This window comes from Aquarana catesbeiana, linkage group LG03, assembly GCF_042186555.1.
Source record: "Aquarana catesbeiana isolate 2022-GZ linkage group LG03, ASM4218655v1, whole genome shotgun sequence".
NCBI classification, from domain to species: Eukaryota; Metazoa; Chordata; class Amphibia; order Anura; family Ranidae; genus Aquarana; species Aquarana catesbeiana.
The window spans coordinates 343,167,334-343,179,814 of NC_133326.1; the positions used below are offsets into that span (position 1 = coordinate 343,167,334).

The window sequence follows — 12,481 nt, forward strand, 5'->3', positions numbered from 1 at the left end:
GCACTGCACTGATGATCAGTGCCCCAATTACCTGTACAGGTCGCTGCCACTGATCATCTCTCCTTGCCTCACACTCTGTTTATGTGAGACAAGGAGAGCCGATAAACGGCACTTCCGTGTTGGACACAGCCGATTACATGGATAAACTGTCTAGGGCTGAAACAACTAATCGATTAATCGACAACTAATCGATTATGAAATTAATCGATTACTATTTTCATAATCGATTAATCGGCCAGTAACATAATGGGGTTTAAAAAAACTAAAACGAGCCCTTTATAGTACAAAAAGAGCAAATAATCGCTACTGTAGATGTTACTTTCACAGTTCTACAATAAAAAAAATGAACCTCTTACAGTAGTGATTATCAGCTTTTTTTTTTTTTTTGTACTATAAAGGGCTAATTTTAGTTTTTTTTAACCCAATTGGCCAAAAAAAATGCAAAAATGTAAATCGCCGCAAAATCGCGTGCGCAAAAATCAAAACGCACTGCAGAAACAGATCGAAAGCAAACTGCCTAGGTGAGTAGCGAGCCTTATTCTGGCCACACCGATCAATTTTCAGACGAGAATATTTAGGCGAAAAGTCTTTGTACATTCGCTGAATGAAAGAATGTTGTTTGAAATTTGTACTTGTTTTCAACATTCTGTTTTTAAAATGAATGTAATTTCTGAACGAAAACCACATACACTCTGAAAATTCCTTTGACCAAGAAGTTTTCTATTTCCAAATTTTCCTGTCACTGTGGTTGAAAATGAACGTCGACTTGACCCCACTAACGATTAGAAAATCGAACGAACGTTCTTTAAATGAAATTTTTTTTTTGGAGGAAGACATTTGATCTCTGAGTCTGATAATATTTATCAGATTCACCCTTTAATAGTATGTACAGTATATCTCTTCTCTAACAGTTTATAAAGTGTATCTCCTCTAATAGTATATACAGCATATCTCTTCTGTCTGTTATTCTCAGAGTGGATTAGATATTTTTCTCCCTAACCATATAGTTGGTTATTTATATTTACCACAGCATAGAGATATTTAAGAACAAATTGCCTTTTTTTTAAACTTTATATATTAACCAAATTATATGCCACTTTTTTTTTTAAGGTTATTAACCGATTAATCGATTAATCGAAACAATAATCGGCCAACTAATCGATTATGAAAATAATCATTAGTTGCAGCCCTAAAACTGTCGCATCATGGGCTCTTTAACGAGATCCGGGATCCTAGGAACATGGTGCGACCACGATTGCTGCGCTGCGTGCCCCTGCACGCGCGCAAGTGTGGTAAGACTGGGTCGACGCCATATGACATCAGCCCAGAACGAGAGGGGATCCTGCCTGCCATCATTTTTACTATACGGTGGTCGGGACTTTTTTAGGATTCACTGGTTGGTGTTCATTATACCCAAGGAGGTACAAGTCCCAGACACTTCCGTATTTCAATATAAAGATGTTAAAAAAAAAAAAAAATCTGCAAGCAGGGATTTTATTTCACTATTCACAATGCTTTGGTCTTTGGTGTGAATGGTTGTAGAATTAAAGATTTAATTTCTCACGCACAGTCATTCCTTACCACCAAAGGAAAAGCTATAACATGCTTGGTGATGTTCAAAAGATCTTCTCGTCACCACACTCACCATGTACTGGCATAAACAAAATAAACAAACATCTAAATGGTTTATTGCCCTAATCAACAAACACAAAAACATACCAAACTCCTCAAAGAGAGACTCCACAAAGCTTGTGCCATTATGATAGGCAGCAGTGTTCATATACTGGAAATCCAGGTCATCGCCTGCAAAATTTAAGGAAAGGCACAAATAAATACACGTACAATATATATATATATATATATATATATATATATATATATATATATATATATATATATATATATATATATATATATATATATATAATATGTGTTTAACAAGCGGTTAGGTATACTTTTCAATCGTAAAAGTTGATTTTAAATTTTGACCATAGATATAGTCTGCTTTAAAGGGAAGCCGAACTCAAAGTTGTGTTAAAAAAAAAAAAATGAAAAAGGTATGCACATGAGCTGGCAAATGGTGTTCTTGCTCACAATTTGGAACGCAAGACCTGGCCTAGTGTGTATGTTAACACAGGGTAATGAAATACAGAGCAATAAAAATACTTTTGTGGAGATAAAGGAGGCCTGAAATGTGATATTAAAAGGAAAAAAAAAGTCAAAGCGAAAATCCCTCGTGAGCTGCATTTGTAAATAGTGTTTAACGAACAAATCTAAGGTGCCCATATTGAAATGGTCAATCACTTATACCTGGAGAAGGCTGTAGTTGTCGCAGGATGCTGCATACTGCACTTTGTTTTTCTCTGGTGGTGGCACTGAGGAATTCATGATCCAGAAGCTTTAGCAACACATTCAACTCTGGCAACAGCTGGTCTAAAACTAGAGGAAAAAACAATAGATTGCTTACAAGATATATTCTGGTTTATAAGCATACATAGTAACTCAAATTAGCATTAGAAGAACTATTGATTGGACTCCATTTTTAAAGGAGTTCTCTAACAATTTGGAACCCAAAGATATGACATGACCTTTCTGAGTAACGTGGTGGAGTTCCTGCCTCTTTGGTTTTGGGAAAAAAAAAAAAGTACAACTGGTTATCACCGTGTGATATTTTATCCGACATCAATCCACCAAGGAATATTAGCAGATGGGTTACAAGATAATGTTGTTATTTATTTTCTATTCTAGAGAACCTTTTAAATGGAAACTAGATTTTCCTTATACACACACTAGGTAACATTGCAAACATTTGGATAACACTTGATGGAAACTTGATGGCACCATGCAGACTTAATCAAAAAGGGATGTACACTATATTATCACTGAATGCAGAACTTTACCACCCAAAACAGAGTTTTCCATTCTATGTTAAACATCCCCCATCAGGTTTTGTCCCAGCTCCGTCAGTCAGGAAAATCTCTTCTCATACTGGGCACGGCTTTGGCAGCTAAGCATGGCATTTCGCTGAACATCTGCTGATCCCAGAGAGCTAGGAAGACCCATTGAAAGATCAAATTCTACTTATTTCACCCTAATGGTGGCTTTACACGCTTCGATAAATGTGCAATTTCTTTTCCAATTGATCTCTCCAAAAGGAATCAATCAATTGGAACGAATTGGATCGATATGCCACATCATTTATCAAATCACATCTCTAATCTCATAATCTGATTGTATACATCTATATTCATAAATAACATCTCAGTGTTACAGGTTCATGCAACACAGTTGACAATATTTTGCCGTAGCCAAAAATCTGAAACTGGGTCTAAATCAATTACAAGGGAAGTTATGGATATACAATTGTTTGCAGATTCATTTGATTGAAATATGGAAGCATGTATGGCCACCATTAGACAGAAAAATCAGTTTGGGGTTGGAATGTTTCACTCTAATATAACTGCTTTTGGAATACATTACAATCACAAGTATGTTCTTTAGAGATCCTTCTACCACCACATCTATTTGAACAAAAAAGTACAAATTTGCTTTTTTTCACCGCTCAGTCTTTCCTAACATGTAAATACTATTTTAGATCATACTGTTTTTGTTGCAGAGCACTGATGAATGTACATCTTGATACTTTAGACAATGTGAAATCAAAAAATGAAGACAATTTGCCTTTCACAGTGAAATCTGTTTGATTCAAAATGTTAAACACCACAGTTACCAAATATACTGTACAAGTGTTAACACTAAACCAATATATAAAGATGGGGCTCTTCTACAACCATTTCTTCCACCCCAGCCTTTTAATACTATGACAAATAACACCCATACACTGCTCAGTCTAGTCTAATAATTGCTAAGCATTTGGCACCTTTAATACATTTACACCTATTCTAGACTGCTGGTAGAGACAAACATACCAGTGCTAAGCCAATTCCGCATGAGTACACAAAACACAATAACCACAGGACCTGCTGTGGAGTGCCCATAGTAGGTGGCCCAGGATTATCTTATTTGTGTGGGAACACTTAAAAAGGTTATGGTGCGGACTATATTCCCTAATGAAAAACAGAACTGAAAAGAGTCCATGAACTTTCACAAAAAAGTGAACATCAGCATTTTGGAGGTCCAGGCCTATCTCAAGAGCATAAAGTGGCAGGTGGAATGTATGTAATGTGTGCAATGTGAATAGTGTTAAGTATTGGAGAAGTAATGCAGAGACAGGCATGGCGATTTGCTTTATCTCAGCTTTTTACAGAGGCTGAACATCAAGGCTGGGGTCATTGTATGACTAATAATGCAATCATGGCAAACTACTTACACATCACACACCACCCAAGTACAAAGCGGTAACTGTCTGCATGTGTTACATCTGGTAATGTCTTTTATCTATAGCATCTCTCTGAATTAATCTTATCTGATTCACATATCAGTATAAGCAGGTACAGCAAAAGGTTAACGCATTTCCATGGTACGTTCTGCCACCACTTTTATATCACTTGACCCTTCCTTTTAGATTGTAAGCGCTAACAAGCAGGGCCCTCTAATATCCCTTGTATTGTATTTTATCTGTACCATATCTCTCCATTTTGTAAAGCAAGGTGCAAACTGTTGGCACTATAGAAAGCTGCCCATACATTAGTCAGTTTTTGTGTTCAACCAGGAGGTTGAACGAAAAAAAACTGACCCTATTCCCACATCCACACATTCAAAGTGAATGGGGGAATTCTACTGCTGTGTTCTTGTATTTGGAGGCTTCCCTGCCATCAGAATACACTAATCAGAAATTCAGCTGGTCCCTGCAAACTGGACAAATTTGGATCCATGTATGGCTTTAATCCTATATATAATAATAATAATAATAATAATAATAATAATAATAATAATAATAATAACAACAACAACTAAGTGCCATGAGGGCTATATAGAAAATGGTAAAAAAGTGGCATACGGGGTTATATAAATATAGTAATAAAGTGACATTGGGCTTTAAAAAAGAAATTGGTAACAAAGAGGTATACAGACTATATAGAAATGGTAACATAGTGGCATACAGGCTATAAAATATAATAACAAAGAGGAATGCAAGCTACTTTTTATAAAAATGGTAAAGTCGCATACAGACTATATAAAAATGGTAACAAATATGTATACAAGCTATGTAAAAATGATAATAAAGTGCCATGCTAACTATATAAAAACAGTAACAAAGTGGCATACAGGCTGTAAAAAAATGGTAACAGAGTGACATAAGAGACTTTATACAACTGGTAACAAATTGGCATATGGGCTAAAAAAATGGTAACAAAATAGCAAGAAGAGAAATAAATAAAAAAAGTGGAGATATATACCAACATCGAATTTTGGTCCAATCAGGGTTATTATGGCAGCCTGCATATCTTGGGGGGAGCAATTAAAACACATTTCTAATCTAATCACATCTAATCAGTCATTTTCATCTAAATCAGAGAAAAGACCTTCGGGTGCCTGTTGGACACAGACATGAAATCCTCTGATTCAGCCAATAATGTTTATGACCTGTAAACAAGTCTATAGTTTCTCAGGAGGTCCGGCTTTGTGCTGCACTTTGAAAATGTTGCAGTCATTTTCATTTGTATATGTCTTCCTTGGGAGAGTGTCCAGTAGAGAGTTGGGATTCCAGCAGCTGTGACTTATCTTATGGTGTATCATAGCATAGTAAGAAAGGGTTATGACCCTTTTTACATCTGTGTCCTATTGATGAAATTTTCCTTAACTTCCTGTCCCAAAACAGGAAGTGAAAGAAAATCTCCCCACGTGAGGAAATCCTAGGTTGTCAGCAGAACTAGTGTCCCTATTGGAAGATATCCAATTAAACTCTTGGGGATAATGGTAAACAGGACAAATAGAGAGGGTGAGTCTCCCCGACCTGGGCACAGACAGCAATACAAATTTAACAGGTGTGCTAATTCCTCTTTTTCAGAATCATATTTACCTAGGTGGATGCAGCATTGTCAGGAGCACGCAGGAGGGGGTGGAGAGGCTAGAGTTACAGTGTGTGAGAGCTGATTGGAGGAAAGGCACACCCCCCCCCCCACATAGCAGAAGAACTGTGTTGCAAATAGACAAGCTCCTTTCTGAGCTCTCTCCCCCCCGTCCTGACACAAATTTACTTCATGTGTCAGGAAAACGACTCATAAGTGATGTTGATAACAGAGGAACGAAGCACCAGAGTGAAAAAACATAAACATTACAGATATACATGCTTTGCTCAGATTCTATGACTGAGGTTTACAACCACTTTAAGACGTTAAGAAAAGTAGTTTACATTAAAATCCTGGCTGCCTTGACTTTTGTAGAATTTTGCCTTGCTGTACATATAAATGATGGAGCAATGAATCATGAAATGTTTGTCCAGTTTGGGATATCTATGTTGTGTTTGGTATAACAACTAAATCTATTTATAATGAATTAGCTAAGGAAGTGTCCAATATCCTCTTTCTGACATGGTTATTTGCACCTTCTTGTGGAATGTTACAGGAAGGAAGAGAAGAAGGTATTAGAGGACAACAAAGTTTACACAACATGATACAAAGGTATGGATAGTGATAGCAGCAGAGTAATGGAAGTCTGAGAACTACAACAAAGGTGTGTAGTGGCAAGCTGGTTCAGCAGGAACCAGCTGACTTTTGAAAAAAAACATGTGTTCCTCTGTCTGTTCAAAAGAAGCCAGCCTAATGTCCAGCCTCTGCCGTACGGTCTTGCTAAAAAATGAAGGGGCAAAGGGGGTACATTTGGACAGCAGCATTGTTAATCAGGGGGGAGGGGGTGTTAGATGTACCAGCAGATACACTAATAACAATTTAGCTGGAATTTGGCTTCAGCTCATCAGTTAGCAGATTTTGCTTTTTACCTCAGACGCATGTTTATTGTGCTACAGCAGATATACATATATACACACATATATACGTATCCCATAGCTTGTAAACGCTATAACTTTTGTGCAAACCATTGGGATTTCTTTTACCCAAAAATATGTAGCAGAATACATATTGGCCTAAATTGATGAAGAAATTCGATTTTTTTATTGTGTATGTTTTATAGCAGAAAGTAAAAAATGTTTTTTTTTTCCAAAATTGTCACTCTTTTTTTGTTTATTGCGCAAAAATTAAAAACCGCAGAGGTGATCAAATACCACCAAACGAAAGCTCTATTTATTGGGGAAAAAGGGACATACATTTTATTTGGGTACAGCGTCTCATGAAAATAAAGGAAAGAATGACTAAAGCAGAAAAGTAATGCAGCCATCACATCTAAGAATTGGTAAGCTGCAATATAGATCAATGTTTGCTTTTGGGTTTAATACTGCTTTAAATATCCTTAACCTCTTGACGCCGGTGTAGGTATATATGTGGTCACTCGGCGGGTGGGCCTTAACACTAAGCGGGTACATATATGCGGCCGTGTTAAAACAACATACCATTGCACATTAGGCAGCGAGGATCAGTTGCTGTGACAGCGGTGACGTGTGCATGTGACAGCCAATCACAGAGGTCACGTGGCCCAAATGCCCGTCTCCTCCTCCCAGCTTTTAGAACTCTTAAAGGGCCTTGAGGTGGTCGGTGCAAAGGGGTTAAAGTATAACTAATGGCAAAGCTTTTTTTTTACTTTTGGATAGTGTGGAGAGGTATTAGTACACCTGTCTGTTTTTTTTTTGCCGTCTATATCTCCTTTAAACCCCATTCAGACTTAGCATATCTGAAACCACGGGCAGAATCGCGCAAATTCTGTCCATGCAAAAAATAACAGCAAAACCTGCAACACAACATCCAATTAGATGCAGCCACCATTCAACCAACACATTTCCCCCCAGGCTCCTTCAATTTTCAGATTGAAGAATGTTGGGCAGGATGGTGCTGATAGGGCCACCCATGGCTTGAATTCCAACCAGTAAGTCACGAATTTGGTTCGTGGATTCCTCCTCTTTCTTTCTTTATGATGTAACAAAATCATCTGTGAATGCAATATTCCCGGGATGCATACTACATACTAAGGCAGCCCATACGTTCATTTTTTTTCATTGATCCATTGAATGTGTGGATGGGGGAATCCTCTCACTGTGCTAATGAGTTCTGATAGCAGGGAGCCTTCCCCGCTGTCAGAATACAATGATCCGTGCTGCTGGCTGTAGCTGGTGGCACTGATCAATCCAGAAAAACCCGACAGGCTAGTTGTATAGAAGTTGATAGGTACTTTGCCTTGCAAAAGTATTCACCCCCTTGGGGTTTTTTGTGTTTTGTTGCCTCATGACCTGGAATTAACATGGATTGTTTGAGGATTTGCATCATTTAATTTACAGAACTAGCCCACAACTTTGAAGATGTATTTTTTTTATTATTGTGAAGCAAACAAATAGGACAAAATAAAAGGAAAAGTCAATGTGCAAAACTATTCACCCCTCTAAAGTCAATACTTTGTAGAGCCACCTTTTGCGGCTATTGCAGCTCCAAGTCGCTTTGGATAAGTCTCTATGAGCTTGCCACATTTTACCACTGGGATTTTTGCCCATTCCTCTTTGTAAAACTGCTCCAGCTCTTTCAAGTTGGATGGTTTTTGCTTGTGAACAGCAATCTTTAAGTCTGACCACAGATTTTCTATTTGGATTGAGGTTTGGGCTTTGACTAGGCCATTCCAACACATTTACATGTTTCCCCTTAAACCACTCAAGTGTTGCTTTAATAGTGTGTTTGGGGTCATTGTCCTGCTGGAAGGTGAACCTCCATCCTAGCCTCAAATCACAGAGTGGTACAGGTTTTTCTCAAGAATATCCCTGTATTTAACACCATCCATCTTTCCCTCAACTCTGACTAGTTTCCCAGTCCCGACTGCTGAAAAACATCCCCACAGCATGATGCTGCCACCACCATGGCCAAAATGTTCAATTTTAGTCTCATCAGACCAGAGCACCTTCCTCCATACATTTTGGGAGTCTCCCACATGCCTTTTCGCAAACTCAGAATGTGCCATTTTGTTTTTTTACTCTGGCCACTCTGCCATAAAGCCCAACTCTATGGAGCATACGGCTTATTGCCGTCCTATGTACAGATAGTCCAGTCTCTGCTGTGGAACTCTGTAGCTCCTCCAGGGTTACCTCAGATCTCTGTGCTGCCTCTCTGATTAATGCCTTCCTTGCCCGGTCCGAGAGTTTTTGTGTGTGGCCGTCTCTTGGCAGGTTTGCTGTTGTGCCATGTTCTTTCCATTTGGTTATGATAGATTTGATTGTGCTTCTAGGGATCATCAAAGATTTGGATATTTTTTTTTATAACCTAACCCTGACTTCTACTTCTCAATAACATTGTCCCTTACTTGTTTGGAGAGTTCCTTGGTCTTCATGGCAGTGTTTGGTTAGTGGTGCCTCTTGCTTCGATGTTGCAGCCTCTTTGGCCTTTCAAAAAGGTGTGTATATGTAATGACAGATCATGTGACACTTAGATTGCACACAGGTGGACATCATTTCACTAATTATGTGACTTCTGAAGGTAATTGGTTGCACCAGAGTTTATGGGCTTCATAACAAAGGGAGTGAATACATACGCACATGCCAATTATCAGTTTTTTATTTCTGAAAAATAGTTTTATGTATATATTTTTCTAAATTTACTTCACCAACTTTGACTATTGTGTTCTGATCCATCACATATAATTCAGATTAAAAAAACATTGAACTAAAGGCTGTAATGTAACAAAATAGGTAAAAAGCCAAGGGGGTGAATACTTTTGCAAGGCACTGTAGATTGACTTCTGTATAACCAGGGTGCTCATACATGGATTGAAATTTGGCCGGTCCCTGCTGAACCAGCCGAATTTTGATCTATGTATTGATGGTGGACTACTCAAAGATATCTACATAGTTATCCGATCGTAAAGAAATCATATTAGTTGCATCATGATCGTCTCCGTTTACCCTGAAATCATATTAAAGTATATAGTGAACTGTGACTGGTGGATGGTGTACATAGTCACCTGGAAGTGACAAGTTTCATGTAATCTTCACACCTCAGCATTTAGCAGGGCTGGAAAGTGATAAGCAACAGATGACATTCTTGCTATACAAACAGAGCCTGGGATCACAGCAGCTCCAGCAAACAATCCTGGGAAAAAAGGGGGATTAGGGCCAAAAGGAGTCAACAAGCAAAGTGAGAGGCGGCAATGAACAGGGGACCAGCACCTAGACAGATCCCTGTGTTGAAAACTTTTCCTTCCCACACCATTCCCTCTTTTATTTTCTGCTATCTAGACTTCCTCACAACTTCTCATGATTGTCTATCCCACAAGCATTCTTTCTTTCATTTTTCTTTCTGTGAATGCTGTGAATATGCCATCTCCCTTTCTCACTGTGCAGATCATGTGATCTCATTTATTTCTGCAACAATCCCTGGCACTCAGACTGCCTTTGTGCTTTCAGCAGTTTTTACTTCCAATAAATAGCTAGGTCATTTTCTACAATAAAGTAATAAAGTAGTAATAGTAAAAAACAAAAAAAATTATATAATGGAGACGCAATGCGGGCTCATTATTAAGAATGAGCCTGCATTATTATTCTTTTTTTAAGAAAAAAAAAAAATGATGTCTTGGTACTACATTTTATAGATCCCTATAGACAAGGGACTGTTAGACATTTGTTGGCCAAATGTCAGGAGTGTTCGTACAAGCTCAACTAAACTTCCTCTTATTGTTTTTTCTAATACATTAATGCCTGTATCATCAGCTCCATCTAGTAGCCAAAATGCAGTATATTCTCTCTGAGGTTTTTCAGAACACTTTACCGCATTTTGACCACTGGTCATACAAAAAAGTTTTGCTCAGTTTGCATGAATGTTTCTAACATTCATGCAATAAGTATTTATAAATAGACCCCTTAATTTCTTTTTTTTATGCTTATACTGATAAAAGATGAATGAATGTCATTAAGAGTAATGCCGACGGGAAATGTTGGATGTGAGCTTGTTGGCTGAAAGTCCGACCGTATGTATGCTCCATCGAACATTTGTTGTCGGACTTTCCACCAACAAATGTTGGCTAGCAGGTTCTCAAATTTTCTGCCAACAAAACTTTGTTGTTGGACATTCCAATCGTGTGTACACAAGTCCGTCGGACAAAAGTCCATGCATGCTCGGAATCAAGTACGAGCCGGAAGCGCTCGGGCTTGTAAAACTAGCGTTCGTAATGGAGATATCACATGACTATTGACCTTCCTTTTTATCGGCTCGCCGTACGTCTTGTACGTCACTACGTTCGTAATTGTTGGCCAACATTTGTGTGACCGTGTGCATGCAAGACAAGTTGGAGCCCACAACCTTCGGACAAAAATCCACGGTTTTGTTGTCGGAAAGTCAGATTGTGTGTACAAGGCATAAAAGTCATTAAGTAAACCTGTTAGGAGAGAAATATAGGGGCTGCCTTTGCTGAACTACTTAAAATGTTAGTGGCCAGGCTCTAGTAAATCACGTACCCAGAACAGCTATGCAGATTAAAGAAAGTTTGATATAGATTAAAGTCTTTTTTTTTTGCATGCTTGTACAAAGTAATTGAAGGTATTGAAGCCAGTGGGTCAGCATGACAGCCAGCATTTAGTATTTTCAGAAACACAGTTCATTATTTGAAGACACTAGGTTTTGTTCATAACAGGTTTTCTTTAATATCTGAAGTTATGATTTGAAGTAAAATGACCAAATATGCTGCCCGACTAGGGTATGGATACCTTTTAAACCTACTGAGTATCACCTAAAGACATTTTCCCACTTTTGACAAACAGGAGAACCTTTTCATACAGTATGCCTTCCAATGTACACTGTCAGAGTATTGGCATAGCACTCAAATTTTTGAAATGGGAAAGAGGGACACATTCTTGCACTGAGTATATGTCAAAACATACAGCCCTAGTTATGGAGACCATAAAGAATGAATACACAAAAAAATGAAGACTGGTTAAAACCAAAAGTATTTTTTACCATTACTTTTCCTCAATACTGATTTTTCAAAATTGCAAACACAATAAATGACAGGCTAGATAAAAGAAGAAGTGTAATAAAAAAATATTTGATGCTTTAATACATTTGTTAGAGATGGCTATACGTCAAACGTAAATGAGGGACAATTAAGGTGTAAGGAGGGGCAAAAGGATTTGATTTCAAAATGATGTCCAAAATACCACATCAGACATTAACACGCATTACCACATCAGTTTCCTATAGTCAAATCAAGGAAACCTAAATATATAAAAGTCACTGCACATTGCACACAACTGGTAGAGATCACTGGATCCAATAGAGCAGGCATGTCAATCTCAAAGAAACAAATTTTGACAGAGCAAAGTAAAATAAATTGCAGGGTCAACGTTAGGTCTACTGGAGGGTACACCTACCTAAGAAGGAAAAGCAGACAATAAGTGCAACTTATATTACATACCTAAAAAGGGTTTCTCAAACTATTT

General features: G+C 37.9%; 1 protein-coding gene across 3 annotated transcripts in view; it reads right to left on the reverse strand.

Moving 5' to 3' along the window:
• The window catches only part of AFAP1L1 (actin filament associated protein 1 like 1), a 136,583-nt gene that overhangs the window by 47,568 nt on the left and 76,534 nt on the right, over positions 1-12,481 (reverse strand). For all 3 annotated transcript variants that reach the window (XM_073620581.1, XM_073620580.1, XM_073620582.1), the window contains exons 2-3: positions 2,311-2,439; positions 1,720-1,803 (exon numbers count right to left, since the gene is read on the reverse strand). In XM_073620581.1, the coding sequence (XP_073476682.1) occupies positions 1,720-1,803; positions 2,311-2,439 (213 nt within the window). The remainder of the gene's footprint in view (positions 1-1,719; positions 1,804-2,310; positions 2,440-12,481) is intronic.